At 48.1% G+C, this 17,422-nt stretch overlaps 1 protein-coding gene across 4 annotated transcripts in view; it reads left to right on the forward strand.

The window, feature by feature from the left end:
* The window catches only part of ANKRD33B (ankyrin repeat domain 33B), a 91,050-nt gene extending 83,002 nt beyond the window's left edge, over window positions 1–8,048 (forward strand). For 2 of the 4 annotated variants that reach the window (XM_027125324.1, XM_027125327.1), the window contains exons 4-5: window positions 3,366–4,202; window positions 6,299–8,048. In XM_027125324.1, coding sequence (XP_026981125.1) covers window positions 3,366–4,198 — 833 coding nt within the window. In that variant the 3' untranslated portion in view covers window positions 4,199–4,202; window positions 6,299–8,048. Of the gene's footprint in view, window positions 1–3,365; window positions 4,207–6,298 lie in introns of all 4 variants that reach the window. The other 2 variants (XM_027125325.1, XM_027125326.1) reach the window with 2 other exon arrangements.
* Window positions 8,049–17,422: the final 9,374 nt, after the last annotated feature.

Raw genomic sequence — 17,422 nt, forward strand, 5'->3', positions numbered from 1 at the left:
GGCTTATAGATAAGATAACATGGGGATGGGGGCTTATAGATAAGATAACGTGGGGATGGGGGTTTATAGTTACGATAACAAGGGGATGAGGGCTTATAGATAAATAGGAAAGGAAGTGACACACCCTGGGCTCTGCCTGCCTCCTGCTGGTCCCATGTACCTGGCCTTGACTGTTGGGGGAAAGTGTCCTAAGAATGAGCAACGGAAGGTAGATTGTTTTCCTTTAGTCCCTTTTAGAATGCTTTCTGCTTCCAGTAACAGAAATCCTGACTTGACGGTGGCTTAAAGAAAGCAAGTGTCTGTCTGTCTCACCTCACTGGAAGTCACCATGCAGAGCTTGGCCCTGGACTCCGTGAGGACATCACAGACCCAGGTTTCTTCCTCTTGTCCACTCAGCTCCACACAGCCCCCCAACCACCTGCCAGTGTGTTGACTGGTCACCTCATGATTGCACGATGGTCACCAGAGCTCCAGGCCTCAGCTTCATCGGTCCCTTCGATCAGGGTGCAACAGCCTTCCCTTTGGGGCTCACTGACCGGCTGTAAGGGAGACTGGGAGAATGGGGAACAACAAGGCAGGTCATCGAGGTCAGAACCATAATCCTCAATGGGGTGGGGATGTGTGTGATCCCCCAGGGGACACTTTCGATTGTCACAACTGGTGGAATGCTACTGGCATCTAGTGCACAGAGAACAGGGATGCTGTTAAAAGCCCTACAGTCCCCCAAACAAATAGTCATCTGGTCCCAAATGTCAGTATGGCCAAGTTTTGAACCTCAGGGATAGACCAGTCATGAGGCATTGCCTAGAACTGAGTAGTTGCTGCCTTGAATAAAATAGAGGATTCTGTACAGACAGCTCACAGCGCTTAACGTGGCAGCAAATGGACTCATTGGCAGGAGCCCAGCCTTTGCACGGCTGGAGCCCTGGGCGAAACAACATGGGGTGGGGGCATGAGGATGCCGGCGTCTCTGGGGCAGGCAATGGGTACTTTGGCCTTTCAGAGGTGCTCCGTATTTTCTAAAAAGATATAACGTGCTAATTGTCAGTACTTGCCTTTCATGATTTAATGACTATGCCCAGGCCTTTAGTATTACCCTTAATAGTACTTTCTTAAGGAAGTGAATCCCTCGTTTATAGCATGACTCAGATTCTCGAGCTGCATTACAGTCAGAATGGCCTCCATTCTTTACAGTGTTTGTATTTTCCAAGGTGATTTTGAAAAGGAAGAGGTGCACTCAACCTTTGACAGCTGTTCCTTTAGTTTTCCATTAGCATTTGAAAAATGTCTCTTTCAAGCAGCGTTCATTAAGATTTTAATTTTTCAGTTTGCTCCTTTTTTAAGTGACGTGCAACGAATTAAGGTTTAATGTGTCATCTATTTTTTGCAATGACATTTTTACTGCCCCTTTTCGTTTGAGTCCGTTTATAAATTGTACTGTAGCTAATGAGTTCCACTGTGATTTCCAGTTCCCAATAATTACCACTCTTCTGATATGTTCTTTAACGTGTCACAGAATTAAGAGCATTACCGGGTGAGCTCAGGTGAGCTGCGTCTGCCTCAGCCATGGGGCCACTGAGGGCTATGGGGCGGGGAAGTCGCTGAGACCCCCTGCTGCTCTCGTTCGTATTCACCAGCCATCGCATGTCGGACACCCCGGTCTGTGTGGGATGTGAATGCGGAAGCTTCTGCTGGGCCTGGTCCCTGGGTAGACTAGATAATTGCCCTACTTCCCACATTGCTCTGCCAGTGGAAATATGACTAATGGGACTTGAAATCCTGAATGATTTTTAACTGTGTATTCGGCTGAGATTGGACCAAGATTAATTGAACAGCAGTCCCTGGTTAATTTCTGTTTTACTACCAAGCTGAAACTTATGAACATTTCATCAAGTTGAGCTGAAGTTTAACTTTGCAATATTAAGAGGGGGCAGTGGCTGGTAGGAGGAGATTAAGGAAGTGACCAGTGTAAGGGAGACTGTGAGGGTGTAGGAGATGCAGCCTCTGTCCTGCAGAAAGACAGAACCGATGGGAGATATATATTAAAAGATTTATTTTAGGGAATTGGCTCACATGATTTAGGGGGTTGGTAAGCCTGGAATCTGTAGGACAGGCCAGTGGGCTGGAGACCTGGGCAGGAGTGGATGCTGCAGTCTTCAGGCTGAATTCTTTCTTCTCCAGCAAACTTCAACTTTTGCTCCTAAGACCTTGGACGAGGCTCACCCACATTTTAGGTGGTAATCTGGACTTAAAAGTCAACCAGTTGTGGATGCTAACCGCGCCTACAAAACAGCTTCACAGCGCACCTAGATTAGTGTTGGATTAAGTCCCTGAGTGCTAGACCCTGGCCCTGTTGACACAGAAAAGTGTCACAGAGGAAGAGCCCCCCAGCAGGGTGGTGGGAAGTGCAGGCAGCTGAGGGTCAGGACCCAGGTCTGAGCACTTCTCTCTTACCAGCTCCGAGGTCTCCAGCAGTGCCCTCAGCCACTGGGACCACCATCCATTCTGTAACAAACGTTTATTAAAGGCATGCCTCCTACCAGCCAGAACTGTATGTGTTAAGGAAGCAAAAATGACTAAGTTTTTGCTTAAACTGCCTCTGTCCTGGAGAAGCCCACGACCCACGACCAACTAACCACCAGCACGAAAAGTGAAGGACCACACGTTTCCTGTAAGATAAGAACCATAATCGCCCCCACATGAGATCTTGGAGGAAAAAGGGAGATGATAAATAAATAGGACACTGAATGCTTTGCCCGTGAGTTACTGTTAGTATTTTTAGAACATTCTAGTATCATCTGCCAGGTGTTACAAAGCACCTTTGTGGTCTGATTGTGTCTCCATTGCTGGAAAGCCATGAAATCTTATTTCCATAAAAAAATTCCACGATTTAGGTGCTGAGTTTAGGGGGTTTTATTTAGGAAAGATAAACCATTAAGTGGAACACTTAAAGGTTGGTTGTGGGGCTTCCCTGGTGGCGCAGTGGTTGGGAGTCCGCCTGCCGATGCAGGGGACACGGGTTCGTGCCCCGGTCCGGGAAGACCCACATGCCGCGGAGCGGCTGCGCCGGTGAGCCATGGCCGCTGAGCCTGCGTGTCCGGAGCCTGTGCTCCGCAACGGGAGAGGCCACAACAGTGAGAGGCCCGCGTACCGCAAAAACAAAAGGTCGGTTGTGTTACAATAGTAAACGCAAGAGGTGACGGTCAGGTGTGGGTTCATCCAGGTGGCCCAGCTCCAGGGTAGGGTCTGTTAGAAGGTTTTGGAAGTTTCGCCTTTGATCCATTTCACTGTCTTTTCGTTTTCTGCCTGTAGAAGGGAGGTCTTATTGCATCCACCGATTCCTGTTTCTACTTTGCGGTTTTCAGGGGCAGATGTCCACGCCAGGGACCCTCACCGCGGAATGTCGTCCCAGGAGTGGGCTACTTACACGGGACGGTTTGAAGCGGTCCACGTCATCCAGAGGCTGCTGGAGCGACCCTGCCCAGAGCAGTTCGGGGAAAAGTACAAGCCAGAGCTGCCGCTGGCCCCCGAGGCGGGTCCGAAGCCTGCGGGCTCCAAGAACTGCTTGCAGAGGCTCACCGCGTTTGTGCGGTCCATGCTTACCTCCCGCTTGCGCCAAGGCCTGGAGGATGGGGGCGTCCTGGACCACATGGTCAGGATGACCACGAGCCTCTACAGCCCCGCCGTGGCCGTCGTCTGCCAGACCATGTGCCCCGAGAACCCCCCCTGTGTGGGGAAAAGGCGGCTGGCGGTGCAGGAAATCCTGGCGGCACGGGGGCGCCCGGACACGCAAGCCCAAGAGAGGGACAAAGCGGAGGGCGCCGAGCAGCGATTCCGGACCTCCCAGACCGCGGGGGTCTCCAGAGAGGGGGCCCCCAGAGCCAGCTCCACGCCTTCTTCCCAGCTGCCAGCTGCCCCGCGGAAGGCCAGCCTCCTGTCCCTGCAGCTGCTGCGGCGGAGCAGCGTGCGGCCGGGCGTGGTCATCCCCAAGGTGCGCATCAGCAAGGCGCCCGCGCCCGCCTTCCAGCCCGAGCGGGCCGCGAAGGGCAGCACCAAGGACAGCACCCACCTGCAGCTCCCCAAGTGGCGGTACAAGGAGGCCAAGGAGGAAAGAAGGAAGGCGGAAGAGGCAGAGAAGCAGCGGCTGGCCACGGCGCACAAGGAGAAGCGGGCACCGTCCTGGAGGAAAAGGACGTGACGGGGTGGGTGGGTGCGGGTGTCGGGGGTGGGGGGTGGCGGGGAGAAGGACGCAGAACCTCCGCCCGGCCCTTGCCTTTTACGCACCACACGTCCCCGTGCCCGCAGGCTCCTTCGGCCCGAGAAAGCGTTTGTGTTTGTTCAGGCTGCACCCAAGAGTGAATTGGGCATAGCACGAATCGATTTGCCTAAAACCAGTTCCCCTAGCAGTCTAGGGGAACTAGACTTAGTGGGCGTTTTACCTAAAAGTTTATCTTTAGAACCTCAGTTAAGAAATTTTTAAGACCAGTTTGTCAGAAGGGCGTTTTCTGTATAATTCTGTGTTTTTAATCACAGTCAGATGTGCAGCACTTTACCAGCCCCATGCAAAGATGGGGCTCTTTGTACTTAGGATGGTTTTAATGCATTTGTCTGAAGACCCTTTGTTTAAAGTACCGTTTCTAGCAATGATTACTTGTGATATCTCTATGATTTCACACAGAATTTGTGGCATTCTCCCCCCTTTTGCTGTTTGTTTGGTTCTTTGCCTTTCCATCTCATGGGGGTGCCCATGAGCACTGCACGTTCTTAATTGGATTAAGTGATGCAGAATATTTCTTTCCATTTGATGGAGACATTTACAGCAAAATGATCAAGTAAGATAGAGGAATCAGATTTCCTTGTATCTTACTTTTTAAGCTCTCTTGTCCATCCAGTGCTAAAAAATGATGAAAACCCAGTTGTCAAAGTATGAGACTGCGTAGAGAAGCACGTATTTATTGCTAGGACTAAACTCATTTTAAGCAAGGGATTTTTAGATAAACTGTATACAAAGTCTTGAACATATTCAAAAATAGATATTGACATAAGAAAAAAGTATTTAAGAAAATAGGGGCAAATCTAATAAATTATTACTAGAAATACAAAAGTACCGTATGTGCTCTTAGATAAATTGAATTCAGATATCCTTAAAATGTAAAAAAGATGCAAAAAGCCTAAGGAACCCAGTGTTCTGCAGACTGCTGAAATGGGGGCAGGCGTAAATTTTTTAGAGAAACAGGGATTACAATCGAATACTTAAGCAAACATGTTTTAGGCAAATTTGCCTGGAGTGAGCTGGGTTGCTTCCTCCTCCTGACTCAATTCCAAGGAATCCCTGGTGTGGAATTACTTTCATTTTTCCTTTGATGACTGCCCCTGATCTTCAGTTTACCCTTATGCCGACTTTGTAGAATTTCCAAGATGTTGGGACTTCGGCAGAGCATGTATGTGATTTGCCCCGGGCCCTGAGCTCTCCGAGGGAGTTATCTCCAAAGCACTGAGAAATTCTAATGAATCTCTGGCCATCTGGGTTGCAGAGTCTCTCTCACATATGCACTACCAACAGCACTTTATTTAAATATTATTCTGCTCAGAAGCCATAGATTTAAAATATTACAGACCAGTTTGGAAGCTCTTTATTATAACTGTAGATTCGCAGGGGAAATCGTGCTCCCTGGCTATGCGGTAATGAGCACGTGTCTGTCTCATTATGTGGGCGGGGTAGCGCCACTCTCCCCCTTCTGCCCCATCCTTCAGAGTTGAGCATCTCACACTCACCTTCCCCCAAATCTCAATAAACAGACCATCAGGCTGCACCCAGACTGGTGGGAGACAGGTGTGACGATAATACAGCTCTTAAAGTCAGATTTTAGTGAGTTCCTCCCTCATCCCAGAAGGGCACAAGAAGAAAGGCACAGAGGTCTGGACCCACTTTGAGCATCACTGATGTAGTTGGCTGTTGGGTCACTTTCGTGTCTAAGAGTTGAGGTTGGCCAAGTCCCCTTGGATGAGATGAAAGCTGGTCCCCGACGTGGAGAGAAACACCCGTTTCCCTGACAGTCCAGTCCATATCCTTTGAGATCATTTTCGTGTTTATGTATTTTCGTTGCTTTGAATGGTTAGCTGCATTTTTCTCACCAAGGGGTCAGGCCTCCTCCCTCCCCTCCAGTGTCGGTCAGGGATGCGGCACTGATGAGCAGTGTCCCCCCCAGCTCCGTCACCACATACATTCCCTGCTGACCCCTTTGCCTCCTTTTTTCCTTATTTGCTTTTTCTTTGTTTTGCCTGTTTTCTGCTCCAGATTTAGCTAAATGCCTTGATCATCCCTGGCACCACTACTCTGAGATCTAAAAAGGGCGGAAAAGCAAGGCAATGCTGAGAGATCAACAGTGCCCTGTGGAATTATCATGTCGTGCCCGCCAAACACCCACGAGTGAATGAACGGCAGATTCCGCCAGCTGCTTCTGTGCAGAACGTTGGCACAATTCCCCCACCTCCACCGCGCACTTTCCCCCTTTTTTTCTTTAGGGAGGGAGACTTGGTTTGCCCTCCTGGCGGGTGACAGCACCGCCCTGCTGTAGATCCCGTGTCTGCTTGCACTCCTGATGTCTGTTAACTGTAAATAGTGAATTTCAACTTGACAGGTACCCTCTCAGGGATTTATATATAAATACAGTTAGGGGAAGAGTTGAAGTATATTTTAATACTTTTTAATATCTGAGTGAGCTATGATTAAACTAGATAGAAAAAATATTTCTAAGACAATGTCAGTTTTGCTGTTTTCTGGGGAGATGCCTGGGAATCACCCCTCGTGTTGAGATTTCTTGATTATTAGAAACTCGGGACTCTGGCAGCTGAAATGGCTTTGGAGTGGATGTGAAGTCACTTCAGTGCCTCTCAGTTGCCCCTTGTGGATGTGAACCCTTGTACTAAAAAAAAAAATTGCAGCCTTTATGTACGTAGAGATGGCTGTGACAACACAGATGGACCGTTCATCGCTTTTACCTCTACAATTGTTTCCTCCCCATCTGATCCAGGGGTGTGTGGTGTGACGGTGACAGTGTTTTCTATCTGCTTATATGAATCGTGTTCTACAGTCAGTCGAGCGCCAAGCTCACCGCTGGGAGTGGGGAGGGAAAAGCTGGAATGACCGCGTCGTTCAGAGACCTTGCATGTCTTCGGCTACCTTTGAGAAATGCAACACGTGACATCGCGGACCTTCGTGACTTTTTCTGCAGCACCTCCCCACGAGCTCCTGGCGGCACTAGATGCCTCAGAAATAGGATCGGAAATTGCAGCAGTTCGTCATCTCAACTTCAGGCACCCCTGCTACTCACTCATTCTGCAGTGGAGGATAGAGTTCGTGATGTCAGTTGGAAAGTGGGATTTGTGGATGCAGCGTGGCCGGTCCAGGCTGCCTCTGTCTGCTTCCTTCCGTGCTGTGGACGACCGGGTCTCTGGAAGTCCGCTGAGTGGAGATGAGGCTGTGAAACAATCCCGTGAGGGGGGCCACACCCCAATCCTGAAGTGGATGCAAAGCCTGCTGTCTCCAGGGAAGAATCATGGGTACCGAGTTGTTATGAAGTAAACCCCCCCGAGGGGCCAATAAATGAGCTAAGACTAAGAAGTAGGGACGATTTGACTCTTGCGGCCTCTGGCAGGATCACAGGATTCCCCCCTTATCCACGCTGCATTAAGACGGAAGACTGTCTTTTCATCATTCACTTGAGCTCCGCTAAAGGAGTTCTAGCCCTGACGGATGTCAGGTGCAGCGCTTACCCCCGGGTTCACTTGGAGACCTGTGCTCGCTCAGTTCCCATCCTGATACATGCAGGTGTTCCCTGCAGTGCTAAGATTTATCAGGAACTGTTGTAAGCTGCTAGTCGCCATCTATCTTTTATAGGATGAAGTGCTGACACACTTCTTCTTTTTCACAGTATTTGGGGAAATCCTAACGCGCCACCCAAGTGTTCCCTTGCGAGCCTTTTCGTCCCACGTGGGTGACTGTTTGGATTCTGCATTTGGCTGTGGGTGCCGGCTCACAGGATCCCTCAGGGCCCTGGTCTGCATCTGGTCCTCGGTTTCCTTGGCGGCAGGCTCACGCTGGGCCCCTTTCAGCTGGGCCTGCAGGACAGTGGTCTTCTAGGGAAGGAATGGCAGAAGACCCATCACGACGGATCCTTTATAAAACAAAGTCCCCTTTGCGAAAACAGCTGGCATTGGGTACGTAATCATGGCAGCGGGAGGGAGGGCTGTTGCCATGAAGAACTTACAACAAAACAGCTCTTCCTGAAGACGCTGGTTGCTCTCCTCTCCGTGCATTTAGACTTTGTTTCAAACATCCGTGTAACTCTTGAATCAGCTACTCACGGCTGTGCCCTTGAATTCACGTGTTTCTTCGTTAACATTTAAAATAAGAGGCTAAAACAATTCCTCTGGAGGTTTTTCGTTTTATTTTAAAGAAATGGAAAAAAACAAAAACCACCACTGCCTGGTTTGATTTAGCTCATTTCTGAGGGACTCAGTTGAATGCCAGGGCTGCGTGCAAAACTCTCCTTACCCTGACCCAGCCTGAAATAAGGCTCATGTGAAAGGCACAGCCCTGCAGTGCTCTGATGGCCTCAGCTGCAGGTGGAGGTGTGTGATGTGATGTGAGTGTGCACACACACACACACACACACACACACACAGGAAGGAGTCCGGGTTTTGTGCTCACAGAGGGGACTGCCGTTGTGGCTCCCAGGTAATGTCTGGTGTGACCTGATTCGATGGCATGTAGTGGAGGATGGGACAGCCCAAGACCCCCACTGGGAGCCCTCCAGTGTGTCCCCTGTGGCACAGAACGCAGCCAGTGTGTCATAACGCAGGTCTTCTTGTCGAAAGGTGGTGTTGGCCTGGGCGGCTCATGTGGGAGCTCCTGGGCGAGGTTGTGTAGCCGGGCCTGGGCCATCGCTCTGCTTTTGGCTGCGTCCTTGGCATGGAGGGGCAGAATCCAGAGGGGGTGCTTGGGGAGCTCCACCAGGCATTCACCCCATGGCACCAGGCTAGCCACAGAATCAGCATCTTACCCTGCGGAGGCACTGAGATGTTCCCAAGTCTGCCCGAGTATCAGTACTCTAATTAATCAACACTAACACAGTTTGGTTTTTGAGAGAATCATTTCATCATAATGGGACACCTTTATATTGTTTTTGAAGAAAATGAAGACGAGAAATAAAATGAAGCTAGCGGTTGCAGGCATGGCAGTGGCCTGTGTTGGTTTGATGCTTTATGAAATTTTGGGAGGTCGCATTGAAGCACTTTAACACCAGTTTTTGAGCAGAAGTTCTAGAAGCTGGTTTGGAACCTCACAGCTCTGTCAAACAGTATGAAAACCAGAAAAGGATGCTATAAACCTGGCCATGTTACCAGCAGCCCTGTGAGCCTCTCGGCCATCCTAAGGAATTTGAATAATAGACCCCATTCAAACAAACAGGCAAAGCTAATCTCATTGGAATTCTCTTCATTCAAATCCTTGTTCTGACTCACATGTATTGGGTGTCTGAGAATGTGTGTTTTTAACAAGGGTGACTTAAGAACTGTATGGACTCTGCACAGGTGCCTGGTTTCAGGTTATGTCATGTTGGTATAAGCTTTGTTTTCTGAATGTAAAACTATTTTCATTGTCATTTCTAAAAATCCCGTAGATTTCCGGATATTGTAAAAATGTTGAATAAGGATATAGTTGTGTAAATTTCATAGTGTTTTATTTTGAGGTGAGAGTTTTGTTACAGTTTATAAAAGATATTTTTCTATTTAGACCTCAGGGCTATTTGGGGATCTACAAATAAATGTGACCCCAGCAGTTTCAATTCTTGATACCCAAAAGGTTAATAATCATCTTTAAGTTGAATAGGATATATTATTCAGCAGAAGGAATGTGTCTTTCCCTTTTAGCTTCTCTTTTAACAAACTCTGTATCTAAAGTTTAAAACATAGCAAAAAGGATATGGGTCATGTAAAAATGTGGGGAAGTTTTGGCTACGGAATTTAAAATCACTTGTGAAATAAAGTCTTATGGTACAACGGTGTGATACTTGGATAAACCTAAGTGTGTGTAAATTAGAAAATGATACAATGATACCAGTGTTTTTAATGTTACTTATTTTGATCGAAATAGATGTGCACTTCCTTCATCTGACACACTTTTATTTTTCACATTTCAAAAGTAAGACTTTTAAATTCATGAGCTATCTGTGAATACCTCTGCACGTGTTAAAATAATCTCTTTACATTCTGCCTCTTCTCAGAAGTACCCACTGGTAGGGAGGCATCCTTCAGCTGTGTTTCTGTAGATTTATTTACCTGTGTATATAGAAACAAGTTTAGTTTTGTTATTTATTTATTATTATTATATATATTATATAATATGTTATATAATATAGTTATATACTATATACATTTATAATATAATTTTTTTGTTCATTTAGTTTATTTTTTATTAGTTGGTTTACAATGTTGTATTAGTTTCAGGTGTACAGCAAAGTGATTCAGATATAGATATACTTTTTCAGTATAAAGTATATATATATATATATATATACTTTTTCAGATTCTTTTCCATTATAGGTTATTACAAGATAACTGAGTACAGTTCCCTGTGCTAAACAGTAGGTCCTTGTTGTTCATCTGTTTTATATGTAGTAGTGTGTATCCGTTAATCCCAAGCTCCTAATTTCTCCCTCTGCCCCTTCCCCTTTAGTAACCATAAGTTTGTCTTCCATGTCTGTGGGTCCATTTCTGTTCTGTAAATAAGTTCATTTGTATCATTTTTTTTAGGTTCCGCATATAAGTGATATCATGCTATTTGTCTTTTCTCTGTTTGACATAGAAATATATTTTTAATGTTTTCTCCCCTTCGTGTGATGAAATATATTTTTAATGTTTTCTCCCCTTCGTGTGATGAAATATATTTTTAATGTTTTCTCCCCTTCGTGTGATGTACAGTGTGGTATATACAGCTTCACCCAGTGTTCTTGTGGATTGCTGTGTAGTGTTCCTCTGGAGAGCTGCACTGTGGTACATTTAACCATGACCTCATGATGGACTGTTACAGTCTTTTCAGTTCTTACCACTTGTAAGTAATGAAGAGCCTTCATCTGACTTACCTATTTGTATACACAAGTGAATGTTTCTCTAAGACAAGCGTGTAGAAGTGGGACTTGCCGGTAGAAGGGAAGATGAGTTTTATTTCAGTAGTCACTGCTGTGTTGCCCTTTTCAAAGCCTGCTGAATATTCACCTGTCGACAATGGACAAAAGAGGCCCCTTTCCCCCTGCAGCGCACTTGCTGCTTGCCAGTCTGATGGTTAAGAAATTGTATCTCGTTTTAATTGCCTGAGTTACTGGTGAAGTAGAGCATCTTTTCATGTGTCTTTTTATTTCTTGTTTTAAAAATTTGTTATATATATCTGTTCCTCATTTAAAAAAAAATTACCCTTTGGTGTCATTTTTGCTGATTTATAGGAGTTTGCTATAAATTTTGAGTCAGTTCTTTGACACATCCTGCATTTTTTTCTCCCATTTTATCACTTATTTTTAAGGTATTGTGTGTAAGTCTTAAATTCTGATTTAGTCAAACTTGCCAAACTTTTTAGTTTATATTTGCATTTCTTATTTAAGAAGGCCTTTCCTACACCAAATCAACATTTTTCTTCTATAGTTTTATCTAATGATTTGTAGCTACTTTTTAAAAAGACATTCATACACGATTCATCTTTTCAGTAATTTTTGATGGGACTGAAGACAAACAGCTATTTATTTGGGAAGTTCTATTCAGCATTTGAAAAATCTGCAGTCTGACACGTTAAAAACCATAATTTTAGTCATTAAATTCTACTCATCCAGAATCATAATTATTAAGGACCTACATAGGATGTCAAATTTTAAATAAGGTTTTGTTCTAGGCCAAGATTATTATTGGAGATTATTTGTATTTATTGTTGTGAAAGACAAATAATGTGAAGGTAATATACAAGGAACTGTCCTTATTAGAAAATCTGAGAACTAGGGACGTCCCTGTCGGTCCAGTGGTTAGGACTCCGCGCTTCCACAGCAGGGGGCCCAGGTTCGATCCCTGGTCGGGGAGCTATGATCCTGTAGTCCAAGGGGCATGGCCAAAAAAAGAAAGAAAATCTGAGAACTGACATGAAAAGTGAGGACCGACTGGACCTGCGTCGAGCACCCTGAGGCTCCGAGGAGCACAGATGGACGGATGCTCTTCCCGTCCGGCGGCCCGGCCCCAAGAGCAGTGCGTCTGTGCTGCGCAGTCGTGCAGTCCAGAGCGTTGCCCCTTGAGGACCTCGCGGGCTTCTGCAAGCAGCCCTTCACGTGGTCACTGGCTCCCAACAGGTCACTCCGGCTGTCTCCCTTGATGATAACCTAGCTGGTTTCCAGCCAGGGACGTGAAAGGTGGTCCAAAAACCCGCAGTCTGCCGACAAAACCAACTTTGATGTGCAGATTGCTCAGGTAAATTGTTAGCTCAGCCGCAGCTCCCAGTGCCAGGGGGCCACTGCCCCTGCAGCAGGGGCAGCCAATCACAAGCATGGGGCAGCCACCCTGCCCGCTCGACATCATCTGCCTGGTCACCCCGCCCAAGCTCATTACTGCTCTCACTCAACCCCCAAACCTAACAAAATGTTAATACATTTTCCTGGATAAGTATATAAATGACAGTCAAATCCACCTTGTTGTTTCAAAAGCGTGACACAAAATCAAAAAGTCAGGTGGCTGCAAGGATATGACACCAATTTCTCATGAGCTCGTAGAAGCTTTATTGGGGCCAAGAGCTGAGTGGAGAAGCTGGACCAGGAAGACCCCTCTCTGGGCCATCAGAGACAAGAGGGTTCGGGCACATGGGTTGTGATGGGGAAGCTGTCACCCTACAGTGAGAAAGGTTACAGAATGTCCCCGCTCCCCAGCAGAGGAGTCCCTTAGCCATCCCATGGCCCCTTCACGCCCTGCCCCTGGGGGTTGGGGGACCAGCTTTTACCTTCTAACCTGAGTGATCATTGAAAGGTGCAGACTCGATGTCCTTCCTGACCAAACTCCATTGGAATGGGCCTCCCTTGGTTGAAGTGCCTGATGCCCTCTGTAGGGTGAAAGGTCATAGGTTGGGGGTCGAAAAAGCCACCCCTGCCTGCCTTCCCTCCCACTGCTGTGCAGGCGCTGGGCCCGTCCTGAGCCCCAGCCTGTGGTTCTCTAACTCTACACATTCCTAGTCCTGGACTCTAGGTGACTCCAGGTGACTCTAGAGAGATTTGGGCAACCCTCGTGCTCTCTCTGAGCTGGCAGATGGCCCTCTGCGGTTGCATAAAGCAATGGTGCTTGAAGGGCCGGGGTTCCCGGGACAGGCAGCATCAGCACCACTTGGAAAATTTTCAGAAATACACCTTCTCAGGCCGAACCTGTATTAGTTTCGTGTGATTGCTGTAACAAATTACCTGGATGGCTTCAAGCAACTGACATGTATTCCCTCGCAGTTCGGGCGGCCAGACATTTGAAACCGCTGTGTCAGCAGGGCCACGCCCCTCTGAAGCCTCCAGGGGAGGGTGCAGCGCCACGCCCCCTCTGAAGCCTCCAGGGGAGGGTGCTTCCTCACCTCTCCCAGCTCCTGGTGGTTGCCAGCAATCCTTGGCGTTCCTTGGCCTGTGGCAGCCTCCATCTGCCTCTGTCACCACATGGCCGGCTTCCTTCTGTGTGTCTGTGTCCACACTTCCCACTTTTTTTTTTTTTGCGGTACGCGGGCCTCTCACTGCTGTGGCCTCTCCCGTTGCGGAGCACAGGCTCCGGACGCGCAGGCTCAGCGGCCATGGCTCACGGGCCCAGCCCCTCCACAGCATGTGGAATCTTCCCAGACCGAGGCACGAACCCGTGTCCCCTGCATTGGCAGGCGGACTCTCAACCACTACGCCACCAGGGAAGCCCAACATACTTCCCACTTTTTATAAGGCCACCCGTCACTGGATTAGCACCGGCCCACCCTAACCGAGTATGGCCTTGTTTTAACTTAATTACATATGCAAAGACCCTGTTTCCAAATAAGGTCACATTCACAGGGACTTAGAGTAAATCCTTTTGGGGGACACAATTCCACCTACAACACCACGCCGAGCTACTTAGCCAGAGACGCTGTGAGTCTGGGAGTGCACCCTCCCTAACTCTGCACACCTGCCGGGCTCCCACCCAACACTCACGCTCGCTCCCACCTTGCTGACCACGGGGGTCATGTCATTACCATCCCTTCCCCCCACCCAGGCCCCACCCTACCCCTGAAGGCTAGAAGCCGGTTCCATCCTGGGGACCCTTCTCTGCCCCCCTGCCTGGGCCATCTCTACAGCTCATGGCTTTAAATGCCAGCTAGAGGCTGCCGACCTTCAGCTGTGCCCTTGACCACCACCTCTAGGCCTGGGGCCCACAGCCCACATTTCAAATCCAGCCACTGCCTGTTTCTGTCAATGCAATTGCATTGAAACACAGCCCTGCTCACTCAATGACATATTGTCTATGGTGGTTTTCACTCTCCAGGGCACAGTGGAGTAGCTGTAACAGAGGCCGTATGCTCGCAAAGCCTAAAGTACTGACTGTCTGAACCTTTACAGAGAAAGCTTGCTGACATCTGCCTGGGCACCAGTCCCACAGGTGGTGGATGTTTCCATCTTGTGTGGAAGAGGCGCTGAAGACCTAATGTGCCCAGACAGCTCTTTTTTTTTTTTCTTTTTTAATAATTGAGATATAATGGACGTAAAACATTATATTGGTTTCAGGTGTACAACCGAATGATTTGCTGTTTGTAGGTACCGCAGAACAATGACCACAATGTCTAGTTCACATCCATCACTACACATAGTTATAATGTTTTTCCTTGTGATAAGAATTTTTAAGACCTACTCTCCTTAGCAACTTTCAAATACGCAGCACAGGATTATTCACTAGAATCCCCATGCTGTCCGTTACATCCCATGGCTTATTATTTTATAACGGGAAGTTTGTGGCTTTGGACCCCTTCACCTGTTTCACACCCCGCTCCACGTCTTGCCTCTGGCAACCGCCAGTCTGTTCTCTGTACACGTGAGCTGGGTTTTTTGCTCTTCATTTGTTTTCTTAGATTCCTCATACAAGTGAGATTATACAGTATTGGTTTTTCTCTGACTTACTTCATTTAGCGTAATGGGTGGGACTCCCAGGTAAGTGAGTGGCGCTCTGAACACTGCCCCTTCCCCCGCCCCATCTCCGCACCCACCCAGTCGCTTCCTGTCGGCTCTGAAATCTCCTTGACTTTACAGAGGCCACACCCATGACCTGCCAAACCTTCTCATCCTGAGACTGAAAGTATGGTTACAGCTGGTTCCTGCACCAAATGTACTTAGTGTCCTCCACACCAAAGCCCCTACACCCCACGGAGGCAGGACCAGAGAGAGAAGAGCCTCACTTCACTCTCCGTTTCCGCCCCGGGACAGCCTTGAGGACTGTCATCCAGGGTATCGAGGGTCTCCCCGTTTGGGCTGTGCTGCCTTCTGAGCTGCTCTCTGTGTGTCTCAGGAGGTCGTTCCTGGGGCCCGAGCTCTGTTCCTGGGATATGAGCAGGGGCTGGAGGAAGCTTGAAACACAGCTGGGGCAGCCGTGCGGCCCTCACTTCATCTGCCCGGGAGTCACGGAACTGACCGGCCATCAGCTGCTTCCCACTGGCTGCGGGGGGTGATGGTGGCTGTCCTGCTACCAGATGCCTCTTGGGACACTGCTGATTAGATCCTGTTGATGAGGGCGCTGGTGTTTAACTAGGAGAACGTTAAATGACAGCCAGAAACGAGCTAAATCTGCTCGGTAGAAGCAGCAATGTGGAAAATACTCTGCGGTATCAGACTCAGCCTGTCTCTCCTCCCAGAAAAGCATACGGGAAGAAGATGCTCGGCTTGCTTAATTAAACCAAATGACAGTAGGCATATTCAAAGCTGTGTGGGGAAGGGTCTCTGGAGACAGACAGACAAAGGTCTGGTCCTGGCTTTGCTACATGTTTTCTTTGTGATCCTGGCAGGGTAGTCATTTCCTTACAGAAGAATGGGTCTCTGTGTGAATGCTACACACCCTGCCTGGTGCCCATCCTGGGCAGAGGGATGCAGGAGGCCACTCTGAGCACAGACTGCGTGCTCATGACCTTGATTGACAGTCCTCAAGGGTTCTCCATCTCTTCTCTGCCTCCATGCCCAGCAGGTGATCAGGAATGTCTCTCCAGAACCCCAGTGACTCCCTATGGAAGGTAGATCAGCATAATATGGCCTGCAGTGGGGATGAGGCGAGATGCATGTTTGAAAGGCCTTCTGAGTGCTAGAATCCTCCCCAGGGAGAATCAGGCCAGAGCCCTTCAGCCCCAGGCCCTGTGTGAGCCCCAGTTCTGGTGAGGTGCCTCAGACCACACATGGTCTCCGAGCAGGTGGAGAGGTGATCTCAGCTCACGCTGCAATCGTGGTCTAGTGGACTCTATGACTTGTGCTTGACTTAGTTGCTGTGGTGTCCTCAGTGCCCAGAACAGTGTCCCAGACTGTCTGGGTCAAGATCTTTCCAACCACGGTGAGAAGGAAGAAGGGTAGCCCCAAGGATATATAATGGATTTCTCCCCAGAGCATAAGTGAAGCCTGGCTAAGAGGTCCATCCTCAGGAGGAGAACTTAGAGCTGGATTTCCATGCAGTGAAAGTGAAATCTAGTCTTTCAAGATACTTACCCTTTCCTAATCTGGCCCAATGAAGACCTTCAAGAGGAATGGGTTTCGAATTTCTCCTAGGGTTACCCATCCTGAGAGCAGCACCTAGACATCTCTGAGGTGCCAATCAGGGTTTGACAACCAGAGCACCTAACTGTTCCTCCAACTCTGAGGGCCCTACTGTCACCTGGCGTGACATTTGCTGGTTGATGGGAACTGTGTAAGCAGAGGGACATCTGAACTCTTCTGTAAGGAGACAGAGGACACCAGAGATGGGCTGGTGGTCAGAGGGTGGCAATGGAAATCAGATGGGTGGGGGATGGATTAAGTGTGGAAATGACAGTGGAGTGTTCTGGTCTTTAAAGGTTGGTGGTGGAAAGCATAGGAGTTGGTGTCAGATTGATCTTAGCTTTGCCATCTACTACTTACATACATTATTTTTACCACACTAGGCCTTAGTTTCCTCATCTGTATAATATCAACAATAACAATGTCTACTAAGTAGAGTTGCTCTGAGTTCCTGGTACATAGTAAATGCTCAATAAGGTGAGAAGGATGGCAGTGGTGGTGATGATGGTGATGATGATGGTGGTGATATGATGATGTTGGTGGTAATGATGATGGTGATAGTGGTGTTGGTGATGGTGGTGGTGATGATGGTGGAGGTGGTGAAAGTGATGAGAATTATG

This window comes from Aethalodelphis obliquidens, unplaced genomic scaffold, assembly GCF_003676395.1.
Source record: "Aethalodelphis obliquidens isolate GAN/ISIS:26980383/991018 unplaced genomic scaffold, ASM367639v1 scaffold29, whole genome shotgun sequence".
In the NCBI taxonomy this organism is placed as follows: Eukaryota; Metazoa; Chordata; class Mammalia; order Artiodactyla; family Delphinidae; genus Aethalodelphis; species Aethalodelphis obliquidens.